Source organism: Mytilus californianus, unplaced genomic scaffold (assembly GCF_021869535.1).
Source record: "Mytilus californianus isolate M0D057914Y unplaced genomic scaffold, xbMytCali1.0.p SCAF_21, whole genome shotgun sequence".
In the NCBI taxonomy this organism is placed as follows: domain Eukaryota; kingdom Metazoa; phylum Mollusca; class Bivalvia; order Mytilida; family Mytilidae; genus Mytilus; species Mytilus californianus.
The window spans coordinates 6332508-6357325 of record NW_026262670.1 but is presented as its reverse complement, the minus strand read 5'-3'; the positions used below and the strand labels follow the sequence as shown (position 1 = coordinate 6357325).

General features: G+C 33.9%; 1 protein-coding gene across 1 annotated transcript in view; it reads right to left on the bottom strand.

The window, feature by feature from the left end:
* LOC127731863 (uncharacterized) overlaps nt 1–24818 on the bottom strand; it is a 198425-nt gene that overhangs the window by 55859 nt on the left and 117748 nt on the right. The window contains exon 10 of the mRNA XM_052240728.1: nt 13042–13093. Coding sequence (XP_052096688.1) covers nt 13042–13093 — 52 coding nt within the window. The remainder of the gene's footprint in view (nt 1–13041; nt 13094–24818) is intronic.

The following is a 24818-nucleotide window of genomic DNA, read 5'->3' as shown; positions in this document are numbered from 1 at the left end:
TTCAACATATTATCTGTGAGAAGAACGCTAGTCTAGCCTTTTCAAAAGGACATTTTATTTCTCCAAGCTATAGTGTACCTTTGTACATTGGGATAAATTTTAGGGGCATTAACTCCAAAACAAGGTAACAGATATTTCTCTATTTTAGGGTAGATAAATCTTGTTGTGCTGATCCTTTTTTGCAATTTACATTTTCAACATAGTTCCTATAATTTTCACAATAACAGCCAACAACTGCTAAAAATGGGGCAATAACTTTAAACAGGCAGTTACATTTTTCCTTCCACAATTTTCAGGGTGGATACATTTTGTCATGCAAAATGCCAAAAAAGAAAATTAACATTACTAGACAATAATACTAAAACAGTTGAACAATTTTTTTCAAAATTTTCAGGATAAATAGAATGATCTAAAACTTGTTGCGCTGTCCATGTTTACCCTCTTAGTTCTTCTCTAATTGCTATAGTTTTAAAGATATTAGCCAAATTTGTACTTTGACCTCTTTCTTGAATTTTTAGACACAACAGCCATGTTGGTTGATAAACCTGGACGTAAATCATGAACATTAAAGCTTAAATCCAATGATGAAAGTTTGCCTTTAATGCATTGAGCAGTTTCAGAGCAAAAGATTTTTGAAAACAGTTTACAGACCATAGACGAGTGACGGTCCAAAAATGGAAGCAAAGTGATGTTGGAAGAAGCTAAAAAGGGTCTTTCGGCCAGGTGAGCTAAAAATGGGAAACAAATTAAAGAAACTTTATATTTAGAGGATAAACTTGATGAACTTTCAACAACAGAACTAGAAAAGAAAACCAGAAGTTCCTAAAATTAAATAATGGTGTGAGTGTCCTTTATACCTACTGACACATTCATTAGATGATGTACAAATTTTAGACTTCTCAAGCACTCCTGATGAATATTAATCAAGGCAATCGCTTCATACACAACTAATTCATTGTTTGCAATATTGTATTTTTTTTTTGTTTATTTAAATTGACATATAATTCAGTGTTCTTGTTAATGGGGCGTACACAAGGCTTAACATTACCGTTTGTCTGATTATTTACATTATTTCTAAAGAGTTGCATAAAGTAATTATCAATTTAAGTACATTGTTTTTGGAATCATTCAATAATTAATTGGTTTGGCTTCTTTGACAACTGTATTGCTGGTAAACGTACTTAAAAATCAAGTATTTGCAAACATATAGTAAACAGGAGACATGTACGCCCTACAATCATTCCATTAACCAAACCAAGAAAACTAAACTTTGACTAATGAACCATGAAAACGAGGTCATTATAAAATTAAAGAACCTTAGTGAGCGCGCTCACATACCCCACGTCCCCACATTGTCACTGGAGAAATAAAATAACTGTAAGAAAAAAAAATTGCATAGAGAAAAAAAAATTTCAGAGGAGTTGCGATGACAAACTGTTGCAGTAGTATATTGAAACAAATAAGTTCAAAGGGGTGTAACTCCTAGAAAAAAAATTGAATCATAATTTCCTGTCGATATGCACATCTACATAGTATGTCCTTATTATTTACAAAGTTTCATGAAATTCTGTTGTGTGGTTTAAGAGGAGTTGCGATAAAAAATTCTTGCAGAAGTATATTGAAGCAAATAAGTTCAAAGGGGTGTAACTCCTAGAAAAAAAATTGAATCATAATTTCCTATCGATATGCACATCTACGTAGTATGTCCTTATGATCTACAAAGTTTCATGAAATTCTGTTGTGTGGTTTCAGAGGAGTTGCAATGACAAACTGTTGCAGTAGTATATTGAAGCAAATAAGTTCAAAGGGGCGTAAATCCTGGAAAAAAAATTGAATCGTAATTTCCTGTCGATATGCTCATCTACGTAGTATGTCCTTATTATCTGAAAAGGTTTCATGAAATTCTGTTGTGTGGTTTGAGAGGAGTTGCGATGACAAAAGGTTGCAGTAGTATATTGGGCAAATAAGTTCAAAGGGGCGTTAATCCTGGAAAAAAATTGAATCGTAATTTCCTGTCGATATGCACATCTACGTAGTACAGGGGTTTTTCTGGGTATTTTGGGAAAAAGGACCCTGGCCAGTTTTGGGAATTTTTTCACACTCTTTTCAATGAAATTGGGAAAACAGCAAATACACCAGATTTGAGTTTTAGTGTGTTTAGTTCATTAAAAGTTATCTTTTATTGTGAAAATAAAGTAAGAAACTTCCAGAAATTTACTGGCCCTTCAAAATTGAGAAGAAATTACCTCTTGGAATTGTAGTTATATGTTTACACTATAAAAACATCTACATGTAATATCAACATTTATTAATGATTAGGAAAATTACTGTCACATTTTATTGGATTTTGACATGAAAATTTGTGAACTAAAAGTAATTTTGAGTTTCTGTATAAAATATTTCCTGCTTTTTCTTTTTTTTTTCCATATATCTTTTGGTTTTCAATTCGAGTGTTTATATTTCATCATCATAGATGTATTTTGTCACCTGCCTGGAATTATTATTTTTTTTTATTGTATTTGATTGGCAAACCCGGAATTACCCTTATCTGCCCCCGGAATCTGACCCGGTATTGTAATTGTCTTCATTTCCGGTTTAAGGCATCCATTGTTTTTCAATGTTGTTTTTGTCAGTCATATACGATTTTACTCAGATTTACACATTACTTGTAGGCGATTTTCGGCATAAAGCTAGCGGTTGAACAAAATGAACATCGCTGTCATGAATATTAAAGATGAAAATAAATTTTGAGATCGTTTGGGAATTTTGCTTCCAAAATTGGGAAAAAATGTAGGGTATTTGCCATTGGGAATGGGTCCGAATACCGGACCCTGTGGAATGCTAGAAAAATCCATGTAGTATGTCCTTATTATCTGAAAAGGTTTCATGAAATTCTGTTGTGTGGTTTGAGAGGAGTTGCAATGACAAGAAACAGGACTAACGGACTGAAGGACTGACGGACAGACAGGTCAAAAACATTATACCCTCCGCAACTCGTTGCATGGGTTATAACTAAGGAGATGTGGTACGATTGCCATTGAGACAACTATCCATCAGAATTTAAATAAGTGGACTTAAGCAATTATAGGTCATTGCAAGGCCTTCAATGATGAGAAAAACCCTCACCATATTTAATCGTATACTGACAATTCAGAAATCATTGCGAGTTTTTTTTTTTTATAATGAGACTGAGTGAGAATTGCAATAATATTAACCTGCATTTTGATATCTGATACATATATCTGTATATTTATCTCACATTTCAGTTCAATCTTCAATAAAATGCTCCACTAGGCACAAGCTATATATGACCGCAGAGGTCGAACCCTGAACAGTTGAGGCAAGTATGGACACAACATTTAAGCTTAAGCCAGCTCTGAATTTGGATTGTGATTGAATATTTGACAGTCAGACACAACATAGGTTTGTGACACAAAATGAATGTGGTCAAAGAACTGAAAAATTTGAAATTGGACATTTACCTTTTATGGTCCAATTTCCCAAATCTAAGAACATGGTAAGAATCAGCATATCAAAGAACCCCAAGAATTCATTTTTAATGAAATCAAACAAAAGTTTAAATTAGGACTCTTTGAACCTCAATGTGGACCAATTTGATAAAGTAACCCAGAATCCAAAATCTAAATACAGGGTTAGATTCAGCATTTCAAAGAACCCCATAAATTCAATTTTTGTTGAAAATCAAACAAAATTTAATTTTGGACCCTGATTAGACCAACTTGAAAACTGGGACCAAAAATCCAATATTTAAATACAGGTTTAGATTCAGCATTTCAAAGAACCCTGTATATATTCAATTTATGTTGAAATCAAACACAGTTTAATGTTGGACCCTGATTTGGACTAACTTGAAAACTGGGCACAAAATCAAAAATCCAAATACATGTTTATTAATAGATTGTTTTGATTTTTGGTGTTTTAACGCCACTTTTAAGCATCGCTTTTGGGCTATTTCGTGGCGGCCAGTTTTTATTGGTGGAGGAAGCCGGAGTGCCCGGAGAAACCACCGACCTTCGATAGGAAAACTGACAATCCTAGTCAATTAAGATTGGAGTCGAGTGCACCTGCACCTGTAACATTCCATTCAGTGCACCTCTAGAAGAAGCATTTGTATGCATTTCCCATAGGGTCTTATTTAAAGGAAGTCCCCCCATTAGCGGCCATCATGGATGAAGGATCAGCTTCAAAGTAACAAAACTTAGTCAGCACCTCATAAGGAACATTCATGCCATGTTTGGTTTCAATCCATTCAGTATGTGGTTCTCTAAAAGAAGACATTTGTATGTATTGTCCATAGGGTCCTTTGTTAAACATTGTCCCCATCTGGCAGCCATCATGGATGAAGGATCAGCTTCAAAGTAACAACACTTGGTCAGCACCTCAAAAGGAACATGCATGCCATGTTTGGTTTCATTCCATTCAATGGTTCTCTAAAAGAAAACATTTGTACGTATTTCTCATAGGGTCCTATGTTAAACTAAGTCCTCCGCTGGCGGCCATCTTAAGATTATGGATCAGCTTCATAGTAACAACACTTGGTCAGCACCTCATAAGGAACATTCATGCCATGTTTGGTTTCATTGCATTCAGTGGTTCTCTTAAAGAAGACATTTGTATGTATTTCCCATAGGGTCCTATGTTAAACTAAGTCCCCCACTGGCTGCCATCTTGGATGATGGATCAGCTTCAAAGTAACAACATTTGGTCAGCACCTCATAAGGAACATTCTTGCCATGTTTGGTTTCATTCCATTCAGTGGTTCTCTAAAAGAAGACGTTTGTATGTATTTCCCATAGGGTCCCATGTTAAACTGAGTCCCCCGTTGGCAGCCATCTTGGATTATGGATCGACTTCAAAGTAACAACACTCGATCAGCACCTCATAAGGAACATTCATGCCATGTTTGGTTTCATTCCATTCAGTGGTTCTCTAAAAGAAGACATTTGTATGTATTTCTCATAGGGTCCCATGTTAAACTAAGTCCCCTGCAGGCGGCCATCTTGTTATTATGGATCGGCTTCAAAGTAACAACACTCGGTCAGCCCCTCATAAGAAACATTCATGCCATGTTTGGTTTCATTCCATTCCATTCAATTTTTGTTAAAATCAAACAAAGTTTAATTTTGGACCCCAACTTGGACAAACTTGAAAACTGGGCCCATAATCAAAAATCTAAACACATGTTTAGATTCAGCATATCAAAGAACCCCAAGAATTCAATTTTTGTTAAAATCAAACTAAGTTTAATTTTGGACCCTTTGGACCTTAATGAAGACCAATTTAAAAAACGGGACCCAAATTAAAAATCTAAAAACACGGTTAGATTTGGCATATCAAAGAACCCCAATAATTCAATTTTTGATGAAATCAAACAAAGTTTAATTTTGGACCCTTTTGACCTCAATATGAACCAATTTGATAGCGGGGCCCACACATAAAAAATCTAAATACATGTTTAGATTCAGCATATCAAAGAACCTCATATATTCAATTTTTGTTGAAATCAAACAAAGTTTAATTTTGGACCCCAATTTGGACCAACTTGAAAACTGGGCCCATAATCAAAAATCTAAATACATGTTTAGATTCAGCATATCAAAGAACCCCATATATTCAATTTTTGTTGAAATCAAACAAAGTTTAAATACTGGACCCTATCTTGGACCAACTTGAAAACTGGGCCCATAATCAAAAATCTAAACACATGTTTAGATTCAGCATATCAAAACACCCCAAGAATTCAATTTTTGTTAAAATCAAACTAAGTTTAATTTTGGACCCTTTGGACCTTAATGTAGAGCAATTTAAAAAACAGGACCCAAAATTAAAAATCTAAATACATGGTTAGATTTGGAATATCAAAGAACCCCAATAATTCAATTTTAGATGAAATCAAACAAAGTTTAATTTTGGACCCTTTTGACCTCAATATGAACCAATTTGATAACGGGGTCCACAAATAAAAAATCTAAATACATGGTTAGATTCAGCATATCAAAGAACCCCATATATTCAATTTTTGTTGAAATCAAACAAAGTTTAATTTTGGACCCCAATTTGGACCAACTTGAAAACTGGGCCAAAAATCAAAAATCTAAATACATGTTTAGATTCAGCATATCAAAGAACCTCATATATTCAATTTTTGCTAAAATCAAACAAAGTTAAATTTTGGACCCTTTGGACCTTAATGTAGACCAATTTGAAAACTGGACCCCAAAATTAAAAATCTAAATACACTGTTAGATTCGGCATAACAAATAAATAAATGTGATCAAAGATTTTACAAATCTAATGCGCCATACTGTGCAATTAAAGATTACATCTTGAAATTTTTCAAAATAATATTTGAAGAATAATTCTTCTTAATTTCTGAAATCTGAAATGAGAAAAAATTGACCCCCCACAATTTCTTTTTATCCCCCCCCCCCCTCTTTTTTCCCCCAAAAAATTCTTTCCCTCAAGATATGGTCATAATCTCAATTCAAATTTCCAATGGAGTTGGCAACCATAATTACCCATTCAAATTTACCATAGTGCTAACTTAATCTATTTTATAATAGAATTTAAAATATAGTGTCAAATCTTTTTTTTTTATTATTACTGGTCTTCCTTTATAAATATGCATTTCTTTAAACATAATATAAAAGCAGTGTAAGGGAAGTAACCAAAACGTTGTATTTGGATTACCTCCCTTACACTGTTTTAAATTATCTTTATTGTTCATTAACCATTACTTTATACATAATTTAAAAGCAGTGTAAGGGGGATAATTTCAATGATGTATTTGATTTATCTCCCTTACACTGCTTTAAATTATGTTTTGTACTAAAGTATCTATCCATTAACCAGGACAACCTTGTTTTTCCCCCTTTTTTGCCCCTAATTCCTAAACGGTTTGAGCCATTACCCCCCAAAGCAAATCCTAACCATCCCTTTGTGGTATGGGAACTTGTAGTATAATTTCAGAGAGATCCATACACCGTTCCACAGTTATTGTCTGGAAACTAGAAAATGCTTATTTTTGGCCCCTTTTTGGCCCCTTATTCCTTAACTGTTGGTACCATAACCCCCAAAATCAATCCTAACCTTCCTTTTGTGGTATTTAACCTTATGGTCAAATTTCTAAAAGATCCATTCACTTAAACATGTTAAACTAAAGTTAGAGTGCGAAAACCAATGTGTCTTCGGACGACGACGCGGGACGACGACGACGACGACGCCAACGTCATACCAATATACGACCACAAAATTTTTTTGCGGTCGTATAAAAAGTTAACGCCGACGACGGACGACGGACGCCAAGTGATGAGAAAAACTCACTTGGCCCTTCGGGCCAGGTGAGCTAAAAAGGGGGGGAGGGGAGGGGAGGTGGAGGATGGTGGACCTTGGTTGATAAATTAAGATAAGATGCATGTATACATCATGATACCTGCAAAGTTTGAGGCTATAATTAGTTCATTTTGTTCATTTTACTATTTCAGTGGCATGGAACCCCTAAAACAATGACGCGTACCATTTTGACAAAAACTTTCCAGTTATATCATGTCGCGACTAACATTTTGGTCAAATTTTTTTTATACGCTTACGGTTTACGTGTTACAAAAACATAACGACAAATTAATTTGGTAAAGGCAGATAACTCCTTTAAGATCTCACTGGATCGATTCGATCCAAATTAGGCAAAAATTCCTGAGGATGTAACAAACAATTTAGAAAAAGAATTTTGTCGATATCTTTATTTGTTACGAAGGAGATGCAATCCCAAGGAAAACAGTGTTCAGGGAGATAACTCCTACAAAGAAAATTGTTCGACTTAGAATGGGTGAAAATAAAAAGCGCATAAACTGTATGATACTATATAAGAAATATCTAAGCGACATCTTGCGAAACAAAAATTTTACGCGAGAACAAAATTAGGCGGAAGAAAAAAAAAAACAACAAGAGGCTCTAAAGAGCCTGTGTCGCTCACCTTGGTATATGTGCATATTAAACAATGGACACAGATGGATTCATGACAAAATTGTGTTTTGGTGATGGTGATGTGTTTGTAGATCTTACTTTACTGAACATTCTTGCTCCTTACTATTATCTCTATCTATAATGAACTTGGCCCAGTAGGTTCAGTGGATATTATTTTGTAAAAATTTACAAAAATTTACAAAATTTATGAAAATTGTAAAAATTGACTATAAAGGGCAATAACTCCTTAAGGGGTCAATTGACAATTTTGGTCATGTTGACTTATTTGTAGATCTAACTTTGCTGTACATTATTGCTGGTTACAGTTTATCTCTATCTATAATAATATTCAAGATAATAACCAAAAGCTGCAAAATTTTCTTAAAATTACCAATTCAGGGGCAGCAACCCAACAACATGTTGCCCGATTGGTCTGAAAATTTCAGGGCAGATAGATCTTGACCTAATGAACAATTTTATACCATCAGATTTGCTCTAAATGCTTTGGTTTCAGAGATATGAGCCAAAAACTGCTTTTTACCCTATGTATTATTTTTTTGCCATGTCGGCCATCTTGGTTTGCGGGCAGGGTCATCGGACACATTTTTTAAACAAGATACCCTAATGATGATTGTGGACAATTTTGGTTAAATTTGTCTTAGTAGTTTCAGAGGAGAAGATTTTTGTAAAAGATTACAAAAATTTACGAAAAATGGTTAAAAATTGACTATAAAGGGCAATAACTCCTTAAGGGGTCAACTGACCATTTTGGTCAAGTTGACTTATTTGTAGATCATACTTTGCTGAACATTATTGCTGTTTACAGTTTATCTCTATCTATAATAACATTCAAGATAATAACCAAAAACAGCAAAATTTCCTTAAAATTACCAATTCAGGGGCAGCAACCCAACAACGGGTTGTCCAATTCATCTGAAAATTTCAGGGCAGATAGATCTTGACCTGATAAACAATTTACCCCATGTCAGATTAGCTCTAAATGCTTTGGTTTCAGAGATATAAGCCAAAATCTACATTTTACCCCTATGTTCTATTTTTAGCCATGGCGGCCATCTTGGTTGGTTGGCGGGGTCATCGGACATATTTTTTAAACTAGATACCCCAATGATGATTGTGGCCAAGTTTGGTCAAATTTGGCCCAGTAGTTTCAGAGGAGAAGATTTTTGTAAAAGTTTACGGACGACAGACGCAAAGTGATGAGAAAAGCTCACTTGACCTTTCAGGTCAGGTGAGCTAATAATAATAATAATAATAATAATCAGAACAAATACAATAGGTCTTTCCACAGAAAAGTGGAAAGACCTAATAAATCTATAAATGTAGAGCTTGATTAACTATTTAATATCCCAACCCTCCAATTGTGGTATGGAACCTTGTGCTTCAATTTCTTACACATCCATACACTTATACTAAAGTTATTGTCTTTAAACTAATTTATTTTCCATGAACCAGTGATGTATACCACAAAAATAGTTCTCTAAAATTGATTTGGTGTTTTATCTATTTTCAACTATGACCCGAATTAAAATTTCTGTTAATTTTCCTATAACGTCTCTGAATTTAGATTCTGAGCAAATATGTAATAAAAGCATAGTTTCTGACACAGACATGACAGAATGAATGTGGTATAAGTTCTTAAATAATTTCAAAATTAGACATTTACCAATTATGGTCCATTATTCAAATTCTAAATACATGGTTGGATTCAGCATATCAAATAACCACATTGTTTCATTTTTTTGTTAAAATCAAACTAAGTTTTATTTTGGATACTTTGGACCTTTATGGGGTCCAGTTTGAAAAACAAGCCCAAAATCAAAAATTTTAAACACTGTTAGATTGCACACATTAAAGAACACCAATGATTTATTTTTTGAAGAAATCAAACAGTCTAATTTTGGACCCAAATTTGGACCAACTTTGAAAACCAAGCACAAAATCAAAAAATTTAAAACACTATTATATTGACCATATCAAATAACACAAACAATTTAATTTTTGATGTTATCAAAAAATGTTCAATTTTGGACCCCAATTTGAACCATGTTGAATACTGTGCCCAAAATCAAATATCTAAATACAAGCTTCGATTCAGCATATCAAAGAAGCCCAACTATTTTTTTTTCTTTAAATCAAACAAAGTTTAATTTTGGACCCTTTGGACCTTAATGTGGGCCGACCATGCCCCAAATCAAAAATCTTAATACACCTTTAGATACAGCATATCAAAGAACTCCAAGAATTCAATTTTTTTTTAAATAAAAAAAAAGTTGTATTTAGGACCCATGGACCTTAATCATGTTAATGTGGATCAATTTGAAAACAGGCCTCAGATTCAAAAAATCTTATAACACAATTAGATCCAGTATATCAAGGAACACAAATAGTTCAATTTCTAAAGAAATCAAACAAAGTTTAATTTTGGACCCTTTGGACCTTAATATGAATCATTTCAAAAACAGACCCTAAAATCCAAATATTAAATACCTAATTAGATTCAGCATATTAAAGACCCCAAAGAATTCAAGACTATTGAATTAAACACCACTGAAATTGCTAAACAATTAGCAATTTATACAAAGTATTGGTTTGGGCCTCTTTTAACTAAACCAATAAGGTTATAACACCTAAAATCAATACCAAACTATATTATATGGTATAACAACTTGTGGCACAATTAAATAGCAATAAATAGGCTTATACTCAAATTATTGTCCAGAAAACAGAAAATCCTTGTTTTTTTTGCCCCTTTTCAGCCCCTTATTATTAAACGGTTTGGACCATGACCCCTAAAATCACTCTCAACATTCCTTTTGAAGTATGGAACCTTGTAGTAAAGTTTCATAGAAACCCACTCTAATACACAAATTAGTGTCCTGAAACATGAAAAATGCTTGTTTTGATCCCTTTTTGGTCCTTACTTACTAAATAGCTACAACAATAACCCCCAAAATAAATCCCATCCTTCCTATTGTGGAATGCAACCTTGTGCTTAAATTTTATACAGATATATACAGTTATACAAGTTATTGTCTGTGAACCAGACAAATAATTGTTTTTGTTAGGCTCTTTCTGGTCCCTAATTCCTAAACAGCTACTATAATAACCCCCGAAAAAAAACCCAACCTTCCTATTGTGGTATGGAACCTTGTGCTAAAATTGAATAGAGATCCATACACTTATATTCAAGTTATTGCCTGCAACCTAGAAAAATAATTGTCTTCTGCCCCTTTTCGACCCCTAATTATTAAACGGTATGGGCCATGACACTCAAAAATTCGTAAGGGTTCCGCAGAACCCAGTGTCTCGCCTACTTTTGCCGTTAGTCGCAGGCTCAACAAAAATGGGGAAATTTTTTTTAAACATTTTCCTCTAGATACTATCTTTTGATTGTAAGAAGCTTCTGTCCAAGTCTGGTAAGAATCCAGGATGGTTTATGGAACTTATAAATGTTTTTAAAACTTTAACTGCAGACTATATGTAATGTTAACTGGAAGAAAAACTAAGTCCAGTAGTATACGAAAAAACAGGTAATAAATTTTTACAAAATTTCTTTCTAGATACTGTCTTATGATCATAAACAAGCTTCTGTCCAAGTTTGGTAGAAATCCAGGATAGATTAAGAAAGTTATTAAAATTTTAAAAACTTTAACCACAGAGTGAATGTAATGTTAACTGGCAGAAAAACTAAGTCTATTTATAAGTAAAATACGGATAAACAGGATTTTTTTTTTTTGCAAAATTTACTTCTGGATACTGTCTTATGAATGATCATAAACAAGCTTCTGTCCAAGTTTGGTAGAAATCCAGGATAGTTTAAGAAAGTTATTAAAATTTCAAAAACTTTTAACCACAGAGTGAATATTTGTGGATGCCCCCACCGACGACGACGACGGAATGTAGGATCACTATGTCTCGCTTTTGCGACTTTTTTTGCGACAAAAGTCGCAGGCTCGACAAACCTCATTCTAAACTTCTTTGAAGTATGGAACCTTGTGGTAAAATTTCATAGAAATCTATATTCTTATACACCAATTATTGTCCTGAAACATGAAAAATGCTTGTTTTTGGCCCCTTTTTGGCCCCTAATTCCTAAACAGCTACGACAATAACCTTTACAAAAATTTACAAAATTTATGAAAATTGTAAAAAATTTACTATAAAGGGCAATAACTCCTTAAGGGGTCAATTGACAATTTTGGTCAGTTTGACTTATTTGTAGATCTTACTTTGCTGTACATTATTGCTGTTAACAGTTTATCTCTACCTATAATAATATTCAAGATAATAACCAAAAGCTGCAAAATTTTCTTAAAATTACCAATTCAGGGGCAGCAACGGGATGTTTGATTCATCTGAAAATTTCAGGGCAGATAGATCTTGACCTGATAAACAATTTTACCCCATGTCAGATTTGCTCTAAATGCTTTGGTTTCAGAGATATAAGCCAAAATCTACATTTTACCCCTATGTTCTATTTATAGCCATGTCGGCCATCTTGGTTGGTTGACCGGGTCATCGGACACATTTTTTAAACTAGACACCCTAATGATGATTGTGGCCAAGTTTGGTTAAATTTGGCCTAGTAGTTTCAGAGGAGAAGATTTTTGTAAAAGTTAACGGACGACGACAACGGACGACGGACGCCAAGTGATGAGAAAAGCTCACTTGGCCCTTTGGGCCAGGTGAGCTAAATAGCTAGGACAATAGCCCCCCGAAACAATCCCAACCGTTCTTTAGTGGTATGGAATGTTGTGCTAAAATTTCATAGAGATCCATGAACTTATAATCAAGTTATTGTCTGCGAACCAAAATGTCTTCAGACGCAGACGCAGACAACACCATAACATAATACTACTGCAAATAAATTTGCGGTCGTACAAAAAAATCGCAATAATAAATGCACGCAATAATTTCGAATTTAAGGTATGTAGTTGGCCACAAAAGATCCTGATATGAACTCTGCCAGACAGACATATACACCAAACACTTTTAAAATACCAAATATTTATTACAGAAATTATTAATGAAAATTACCTTCCATCCCTTGACCAGCAGTCACACCTGAAGATTCCTCTGACATGACAGACTGAAAAATAAGGAATATGCACTGTGAATATACCTTTACTCATATTTCTTGTAGAACTATTAAATTTCTAAAATATAAACCCCCCAAAAATAATATACAATAAAAATGTTACACATTATATAATATATTTATCGATAAAATTTTCATATTTTCCAAAAAATTGTGAGGCCCAGATTTAAAGTGTACAGGTTGTTTTTGAATTTACTTTGTGTTTATTTGCAAGAGCATTTTAAATGCACCTTTGAATCGAAAATTATTCCAACTGTAGAATATTCTAATATTCTGTGACCTTACACTTGTTACCATTTGTCTTGATTATGTCTCCGTCAATTTTTGGATAACCTCCATTTGAAGTATGTAATTTGTGGTAAATTAAGTACAGATATGTTCAACCGTAAAATAAAATTGTCCCTTAAGCTAAGATAGTATTTGGGGTATAACTAAACTATATAGGCTCGAAGGAGCCTGTATATGGCTTACCCAGCATTTTTGCCCCTCAAAATTTAAACAATGCAACAAGAATATTTGTGTTTATTGGAAAATTTCTGCCAAAACCTGTCTTGCTGATCATTTTTGCTCAACCAGGTTTTGTAGTTTAAAGATAAAAAGCAGAAATGAAAATTAGACAAGAGCCTCAAACAAGAGTGTATCGCTTGAGAACCTTGGCATTTTGGCAAAAACTAAATTGGATTGATTGATTGATTGTTGGTGTTTAACACCACTTTCAGTACTATTGTCTATATCGTGCTGGTAAGGATTGATTGATTGTTGATGTTTAACACCAATTCCAGTACTATTGTCTATATCGTGGTGGTAAGGATTGATTGATTGTTGGTGTTTAACACCACTTTCAAATTCAGTACTATTGTCTATATCGTGGTGGTAAGGATTGATTGATTGTTGGTGTTTAACACCACTTTCAGTACTATTGTCTATATCGTGGTGGTAAGGATTGATTGATTGATTGTTGATGTTTAAAACCACTTTCAGTTCTATTGTCTATATCGTGGTGGTAATGATGGATTGATTTTTGGTGTTTAACACCACTTTCAGTACTAATGTCTATATCGTGGTGGTAAGGATTGATTGATTGTTGGTGTTTAACACTACTTTCAGTACTATTGTCTATATCGTGGTGAGGATTGATTGATTGTTGGTGCTTAACACCACTTTCAGTACTATTGTCTATATCGTGGTGGTAAGGATTGATTGATTGTTGGTGTTTAACACCACTTTCAGTACTATTGTCTATATCGTGGTGGTAAGGATTGATTGATTGTTGATGTTTAACACCACTTTCAGTACTATTGTCTATATCGTGGTGGTAAGGATTGATTGATTGTTGATGTTAAACACCACTTTCAGTTCTATTGTCTATATCTTGGTGGTAAGGGTTGATTGATTGTTGGTGTTTAACACCACTTTCAGTACTATTGTCTATATCTTGGTGGTAAGGATTGATTGATTTTTGGTGTTTAACACCACTTTCAGTACTATTGTCTATATCGTGCTGGTAAGGATTGATTGATTGTTGATGTTTAACACCAATTCCAGTACTATTGTCTATATCGTGGTGGTAAGGATTGATTGATTGTTGGTGTTTAACACCACTTTCAAATTCAGTACTATTGTCTATATCGTGGTGGTAAGGATTGATTGATTGTTGGTGTTTAACACCACTTTCAGTACTATTGTCTATATCGTGGTGGTAAGGATTGATTGATTGATTGTTGATGTTTAAAACCACTTTCAGTTCTATTGTCTATATCGTGGTGGTAATGATGGATTGATTGTTGGTGTTTAACACCACTTTCAGTACTAATGTCTATATCTTGGTGGTAAGGATTGATTGATTGTTGGTGTTTAACACTACTTTCAGTACTATTGTCTATATCGTGGTGGTGAGGATTGATTGATTGTTGGTGCTTAACACCACTTTCAGTACTATTGTCTATATCATGGTGGTAAGGATTGATTGATTGTTGGTGTTTAACACCACTTTCAGTACTATTGTCTATATCTTGGTGGTAAGGATGGATTGATTGATTGTTGATGTTTAACACCACTTTCAGTACTATTGTCTATATCGTGGTGGTAAGGATTGATTGATTGTTGATGTTAAACACCACTTTCAGTTCTATTGTCTATATCTTGGTGGTAAGGGTTGATTGATTGTTGGTGTTTAACACCACTTTCAGTACTATTGTCTATATCTTGGTGGTAAGGATTGATTGATTTTGGGTGTTTAACACCACTTTCAGTACTATTGTCTATATCTTGGTGGTAAGGATTGATAGATTGATTGTTGGTGTTTAACACCACTTTCAGTACTATTGTCTATATCGTGGTGGTAAGGATTGATGGATTGATTGTTGGTGTTAAACACCACTTTAAGTACTATTGTCTATATCGTGGTGGTAAGGATTGATTGATTGATTGTTGGTGTTTAACACCACATTCAGTACTATTGTCTATATCGTGGTGGTAAGAATTGATTGATTTTTGGTGTTTAACACCACTTTCAGTACTATTGTCTATATCTTGGTGGTAAGGATTGATAGATTGATTGTTGGTGTTTAACACCACTTTCAGTACTATTGTCTATATCGAGGTGGTAAGGATTGATTGATTGTTGGTGTTTAACACCACTTTCAGTACTATTGTCTATATCGTGGTGGTAAGGATTGATTGATTGTTGATGTTTAGCACCACTTTCAGTACTATTGTCTATATCGAGGTGGTAAGGATTGATTGATTGTTGGTGTTTAACACCACTTTCAGTACTATTGTCTATATCGTTGTGGTAAGGATTGATTGATTAATTGTTGGTGTTTAACACCACTTTCAGTACTATTGTCTATATCATGGTGGTAAGGATTGATGATTGATTGTTGGTGTTTAACACCACTTTCAGTTCTATTGTCTATATCGTGGTGGTAAGGATTGATTGATTGATTGTTGATGTTTAACACCACTTTCAGTACTATTGTCTATATCGTGGTGGTAAGGATTGATTGATTGTTGATGTTTAACACCACTTTCAGTATGGTGGTAAGGATGGATTGATTGTTGATGTTTAACACCACTTTCAGTACTATTGTCTATATCGTGGTGGTAAGGATTGATTGATTGTTGATGTTTAACACCACTTTCAGTACTATTGTCTATATCGAGGTGGTAAGGATAGATTGATTGTTGATGTTTAACACCACTTTCAGTACTATTGTCTATATCGTGGTGGTAAGGATTGATTGATTGTTGATGTTTAACACTACTTTCAACACTATTGCCTATATCAATGTGGTAAGGATTGATTGTTGGTGTTTAACACCACTTTCAGTACTAATGTCTATATCGTGGTGGTAAGGATGGATTGATTGATTGTTGGTGTTTAACACTACTTTCAGTACTATTGTCTATATCGTGGTGGTGAGGATTGATTGATTGTTGGTGCTTAACACCACTTTCAGCACTATTGTCTATATCATGGTGGTAAGGATTGATTGATTGTTGGTGTTTAACACCACTTTCAGTACTATTGTCTATATCGTGGTGGTAAGGATTGATTGATTGTTGATGTTAAACACCACTTTCAGTTCTATTGTCTATATCTTGGTGGTAAGGGTTGATTGATTGTTGGTGTTTAACACCACTTTCAGTACTATTGTCTATATCGTGGTGGTAAGAATTGATTGTTGATGTTTAACACCACTTTCAGTACTATTGTCTATATCTTGGTGGTAAGGATTGATTGATTGTTGGTGCTTAACACCACTTTCAGTACTATTGTCTATATCGAGGTGGTAAGGATTGATTGATTGTTGGTGTTTAACACCACTTTCAGTACTATTGTCTATATCGTGGTGGTAAGAATTGATTGATTTTTGGTGTTTAACACCACTTTCAGTACTATTGTCTATATCGTGGTGGTAAGGATTGATTGTTGGTGTTTAACACCACTTTCAGTACTATTGTCTATATCGAGGTGGTAAGGATTGATTGATTGTTGGTGTTTAACACCACTTTCAGTACTATTGTCTATATCTTGGTGGTAAGGATTGATGGATTGATTGTTGGTGTTAAACACCACTTTCAGTACTATTGTCTATATCGTGGTGGTAAGGATTGATTGATTGATTGTTGGTGTTTAACACCACATTCAGTTCTATTGTCTATATCGTGGTGGTACGAATTGATTGATTTTTGGTGTTTAACACCACTTTCAGTACTATTGTCTATATCTTGGTGGTAAGGATTGATAGATTGATTGTTGGTGTTTAACACCACTTTCAGTACTATTGTCTATATCGTGGTGGTAAGGATTGATTGTTGGTGTTTAACACCACTTTCAGTACTATTGTCTATTTCGAGGTGTTAAGGATTGATTGATTGTTGGTGTTTAACACCACTTTCAGTACTATTGTCTATATCGTGGTGGTAAGGATTGATTGATTGTTGATGTTTAGCACCACTTTCAGTACTATTGTCTATATCGTGGTGGTAAGGATTGATTGATTGATTGTTGATGTTTAACACCACTTTCAGTACTATTGTCTATATCGTGGTGGTAAGGATTGATTGATTGTTGATGTTTAACACCACTTTCAGTTCTATTGTCTATATCGTGGTGGTAAGGATTGATTGATTGATTGTTGATGTTTAACACCACTTTCAGTACTATTGTCTATATCGTGGTGGTAAGGATTGATTGATTGTTGATGTTTAACACCACTTTCAGTATGGTGGTAAGGATGGATTGATTGTTGATGTTTAACACCACTTTCAGTACTATTGTCTATATCGTGGTGGTAAGGATTGATTGATTGTTGATGTTTAACACCACTTTCAGTACTATTGTCTATATCGTGGTGGTAAGGATTGATTGATTGTTGATGTTTAACACTACTTTCAACACTATTGCCTATATCAATGTGGTAAGGATTGATTGTTGGTGTTTAACACCACTTTCAGTACTATTGTCTATATCGTGGTGGTAAGGATTGACTGTTGATGTTTAACACCAACTTCAGTACTATTGTCTATATCGTAGTGGTAAGCAGTGTTCTCCCCAGGTATTTTGGATAGCATCACATTTGGCGTAAAAAAAATAAACTATTTTTTTCAATGTCATTTGTCGCGTCGTGGTGATGCTCTATTTCCTTTATGGTACAATGTTTATATTGTTCAATTCATAACTGAGAATACAATTAAAATATAACCATGATAACAGTTGTTTCAGTTTATGTTTTCTATATTCATTTATAGTTACTGTACAGAATTATTGTTTTCCTCTTGGGCCATATAACAATATATGTGTGGTTCTAGCAGAGACATATAATACAATATATGTCTCTGGTTCTAGTTACCCTACCTACCCAACTAAATGAATGAGTGAATGGTTTATTATAGTGCAACCTTTATATATATACAATACTAAATATCAAGTAAAAGAAAAGAAAGTATCATATAGCAATAAAATTTCAATTAAAAAAAATTTTTCATGTCTAAAAATTCATTGTTTCATGGTAGTCAATGAATTAGTCCCAGTTGTTTCTTTATATCAAGGTGATAGATATTTTTAACAAAGTTATCTAACAAATAGTCTGTTAATGCATAGTTTTCTCTTTTTGGTATATTTTTTTCTGTCTGCTGTGCCATTTGTGCATCTGTAGTTATTATTGTGAAAATGCGGATTTTTGTCATATCTGGTCCGGTTCCAATCGGTAGTTTGCACAAAAGTAGTCAATGGCGGCCGAAGAAAAATTAACGAAAATAAACAATGTTTGACAAGAGATTGGGAACGAATGTGACGCTTTTGATGTATTAAATGGATGAAACATAAACTTAAGCCAACTTATTGAGCCCAAAACCGATATGTTCGCTCTCGATTAACAAGTAGTACCGGCGGAAGAGAAAGAAAGTAATTTTATGAAAGTTGTAAAAATAAACGACCAAACCTCATTTTTAAAGAGAAAAATCGTTTGTATCTTTGAATTTCCGTAATGCAAAACGTAGATTTCGAATTGTTTTATGATTACATTTTTTCCATGTCTTAATTTGCAATTGCAGACAGACCACTTGGTATTAATCATGTCACAAGTGTCAGCTTGGGGTATTCGTATCCAAACAGTTATCACCCAAAAGGCAATTAACACCTTTTTAATCACTCTTAAATGCCTCTATTGTCCGATTTCAGGGGATTACACTTAAAGGTGATATAATTTTTATGATCATACGCGGTAATTAGATGAAAGTTCAAAATTTAGGACATGGATTTACGATATAGAAAGAAGAAAAATAGCATCCTCAAAATGATTATAGAGTCGCCGGAATTATTATAGCATCACGGGAAAAAATATAGCGTCGCCGTACCACGACGCTAAAACGGCCTGGGGAGAACACTGGGTAAGGATGGATTGATTGATTGTTGGTGTTTAACACCACTTTCAGTACTATTGTCTATATCTTGGTGGTAAGGATTGATTGATTGTTGATGTTTAACACCACTCTCAGTACTATTGTCTATATCGAGGTGGTAAGGATTGATTGATTGTTGATGTTAAACACCACTTTCAGTACTATTGTCTATATCGTAGTGGTAAGGATGGATTGATTGATTGTTGGTGTTTAACACCGCTTTCAGTACTATTGTCTATATCATGGTGGTAAGGATTGATTGATTGATTGTTGGTGTTTAACACCACTTTCAGTACTATTGTCTATATCGTGGTGGTAAGGATTGATTGATTGTTGGTTTTTTATACCACTTTCAGTACTATTGTCTATATCGAGGTGGTAAGGATTGATTGATTGTTGGTGTTTAACACCATTTTCAGCACTATTGTCTATATCGTGGTGGTAAGGATTGATTGCTTGTTGGTGTTTAACACCACTTTCAGTACTATTGTCTATATCGAGGTGGTAAGGATTGATTGATTGTTGGTGTTTAACACCACTTTCAGTACTATTGTCTATATCTTGGTGGTAAGGATTGATTGTTGATGTTTAACACCACTTTCAGTACTATTGTCTATATCATGGTGGTAAGGATTGATTGTTGATGTTTAACACCACTTTCAGTACTTTTGTCTATATCGTGGTGGTAATGATGGATTGATTGATTGTTGGTGTTTAACACCACTTTCAGTACTAATGTCTATATCGTCGTGGTAAGGATTGATTGTTGATGTTTAACACCACTTTCAGTACTAATGTCTATATCGTCGTGGTAAGGATTGATTGTTGATGTTTAACACCACTTTCAGTACTATTGTCTATACCGTGACTGATTGTTGGTGTTTAACACCACTTTCAGTACTATTGTCTATATCGAGGTGGTAAGGATTGATTGTTGGTGTTTAACACCACTTTCAGTACTATTGTCTATATCGTGGTGGTAAGGATTGATTGCTTGTTGGTGTTTAACACCACTTTCAGTACTATTGTCTATATCTTGGTGGTAAGGATTGATTGATTGTTGGTGTTTAACACCACTTTCAGTACTATTGTCTATATCTTGGTGGTAAGGATGGATTGATTGATTGTTGGTGGTAAACACCACTTTCATTTCTATTGTCTATATCGTAGTGGTAAGGATTGATTGATTGATTGTTGGTGTTTAACACCACTTTCAGTACTATTGTCTATATCGTGGTGGTAAGGATTGATTGATTGTTGGTGTTTAACACCACTTTCAGTACTATTGTCTATATCGTGGTGGTAAGGATTGATTGATTGTTGATGTTTAACACCACTTTCAGTACTATTGTCTACATCATGGTGGTAAGGATTGATTGATTGTTGATGTTTAACACCACTTTCAGTTCTATTGTCTATATCTTGGTGGTAAGGATTGATTGATTGTTGATGTTTAACACCACTTTCAGTACTATTGTCTATATCATGGTGGTAAGGATTGATTGATTGATTGTTGATGTTTAACACCACTTTCAGTACTATTGTCTATATCATGGTGGTAAGGATTGATTGATTGATTGTTGGTGTTTAACACCACTTTCAGTACTCTTGTCTATATCGAGGTGGTAAGGATTGATTGATTGATTGTTGGTGTTTAACACCACTTTCAGTACTATTGTCTATATCGTAGTGGTAAGGATGGATTGATTGATTGTTGGTGTTTAACACCACTTTCAGTACTATTGTCTATATCGTGGTGGTAAGGATTGATTGATTGATTGTTGGTGTTTAACACCACTTTCAGTACTATTGTCTATATCGTGGTGGTAAGGATTGATTGATTGATTGTTGGTGTTTAACACCACTTTCAGTACTATTGTCTACATCATGGTGGTAAGGATTGATTGATTGATTGATTGTTGGTGTTTAACACCACTTTCAGTACTAGTGTCTATATCATGGTGGTAAGGATTGATTGATTGTTGGTGTTTAACACCACTTTCAGTACTATTCTCTATATCGTGGTGGTAAGGAGAGATTGATTGATTGTTGGTGTTTAACACCACTTTCAGTACTATTGTCTATATCATGGTGGTAAGGATTGATTGATTGTTGATGTTAAACACCACTTTCAGTACTATTGTCTATATCTCAGTGGTAAGGATTGATTGATTGTTGGTGTTTAACACCACTTTCAGTACTATTGTCTATATCATGGTGGTAAGGATTGATTGATTGATTGTTGGTGTTTAACACCACTTTCAGTACTATTGTCTACATCATGGTGGTAAGGATTGATTGATTGATTGATTGTTGGTGTTTAACACCACTTTCAGTACTATTCTCTATATCGTGGTGGTAAGGAGAGATTGATTGATTGTTGGTGTTTAACACCACTTTCACTACTATTGTCTATATCATAGTCATAAGGATGGATTGATTGATTGTTGGTGTTTAACACCACTTTCAGTACTATTCTCTATATCATGGTGGTAAGGAGAGATTGATTGATTGTTGGTGTTTAACACCACTTTCAGTACTATTGTCTATATCGTGGTGGTAAGGATTGATTGTTGATGTTTAACACCACTTTCAGTACTATTGTCTATATCGTGGTGGTAAGGATTGATTGTTGATGTTTAACACCACTTTCAGTACTATTGTCTATATCATGGTTGTAAGGATTGATTGATTGTTGATGTTTAACACCACTTTCAGTACTATTGTCTATATCGTGGTGGTAAGAATTGATTGTTGGTGTTTAACACCACTTTCAGTACTATTTTCTATATCGTGGTGGTAAAGATGGATTGTTGATGTTTAGCACCACTTTCAGTACTATTGTCTATACCGTTGTGGTAATGATTGATTGTTTGTTGGTGTTTAACACCACTTTCAGTACTATTGGCAGATTCCATATAAGAAAGTGAAACAACTCCCATAAGCATGTTAGGCAAAAATCATAATCAATGAACTTCTGTTTTTGAATACATGCTTTACTAATAAAGATAAAGACAATTTGACAAAAAAAAAAATTATGAGCATCATCCTTTTTAAATAAACGAAGCCTTAAATATTATGTTTCTGACATAAGATTTGACAGACTTTATTGTTTCTGACATAAGATTTGACAGACTTTATTTTTTCTGACATAAGATTTGACAGACTTTATTTTTTCTGACATAAGATTTGACAGACTTTATTATTTCTGACATAAGATTTGACAGACAAATTGAGTTTCTGACATAAGATTTTGACAGACTTGATTCTGACATAAGATTTTTCATACATAAGATATTTTGACAGACAATATATATTTGGTTTTTTTGACTGACATTGGAAATCAAATCCTAGTTGAAAGTCATTTTTAAAACTCCTGGAAAATACTGCAGCCTAACATCTAACAAGATTTCACTACAGGTCAAAGAACTTTAACTGTTAGCACATTCAAATGTTTCAGACATAAGAAAACAAGTTTGACAGATCTTATGTAGGAAACATATAAGTTAAAACTATTGCTTGAATAAAGTTAAATGAAAGAATCAACATGTGTTTTTTCTTATGCACAGCATGACTTTCAGTTTTAACTGGCATATATTGGAACCTACAATGATTTTGAAAGTTTTTACAGCGATGTTCCTGACATAAGATTTATTGACAGACACTGAGCTATAAAGCAAGATATTTGAAAATGAAAAAAAATATATATCACAGATGTTTTTGACTAAAAAAAGTAACAAATTTGGGAACAGGGATGTTTGAATAACCAGACTACACTAGTAAATACCAGTATACAAGTGTCAACATAAAGCATTGCAATACATAAACATTGTGTAAAAAAATGGGAGTTAATTCTGTCAAAATTTTTGCATTTTTTCAACTTGTTTTAATCATTTCTACTTTAAACGGAAACAATCATATCCAAAAATTATTTTTATAATTTCTTCTAACATCATTATTCCTCAAAACATTCACAGATTATCTTTAAAATAACAGTAATTATTATTTTTATTTATTTATTCATTTTGACAGACATTTCAATTTCTTATATGGAATCTGCCTATTGTCTATATCGTGGTGGTAAGGATGGATTGATTGATTGTTAGTGTTTAACACCACTTTCAGTACTATTGTCTATATCGTCGTGGTAAGGATTGATTGTTGATGTTTAACACCACTTTCAGTACTATTGCAGGGGTTCAAATTAACATTTGGTACTGGAAGGTCCAGGACCTTTGACACTCCAAACTGAAAGGTCCTACTTTTACAGGAAAAATTTCATAACTCAATAAGATACAAATTAATGAGCTTTTGGAGTGAGGTTAGTTTGTTTCATCATATTTGAACTGCATGTGATGTTTCGTTTCTCATATAATGCCTAAATTGGCTATCCAGCAAATAAACAGTTTACAACCTTCAATATTGAAGTACTGCTTACACATCAACACCATTTTTGCACTGGATTTCAAAAATAAATTCATAGTAACTGAAGGGTTTCCCTTTTTTGCAATACTGTATGCAGTGTTGAAAAGAACCTTATATCTATTTAACTGATCAGGCTTACATTCTGCTTGAGAATACATTGTCCAAGTTTAGTGTCTGACAATTAATCTTTAGTCATAATTAGACTTAAAATTTGGGTTACTTTCATGGATCCACTGCTTTAAACAAGATAAATGCTGGGGTGTCACTTCGTATATTTTCATTGGGTCTATTTTAAGATTTTGTGTTCCCCTTACAAGTGCACTTTCTTTTTCTGAATGAGAGGGGAACTTCTGGCAGTATGTGCATGACATTAGACCAGTTGATTCATCAAAATATAGCCACGGTCGATCGATTTTCCTGAAGGGCTCCGTTCCCGTTTTTCACGATCGCATTTTTGGTCTTTAGTGAGATCTTCATTTGATTTCTTTTGAAGACGTTGAAGACACAGGCACTTGTTTCTATCCATGGGAAGGTTGAATATCCTTCCATATTTATGGATAGTCGACCTTCCCATGGATAGAAACAAGTGCCTGTGGTTGAAGACCGTTCATAATCTTCAGGCTTTCTCTTGGAAGACGTGACACCAAAGTGAAACGGACTCATTTTGTTCTAAAATGTCTAATTGATTAAATGATTTGTCACGTGACTTCTCGCAACTATTTATAACCTTGTGTTTCCAAGAAATACAAGGTTAAAAATAACTTTTATCACTCGTCGGCAAGGTCAGGGATGAAACATTTTTTTTTATCTCGATTTCAATAATAATATAAATATGGCTTAAAAATGACGATACCGATGGTTAAAAAGGTCAGCAAAAATCATT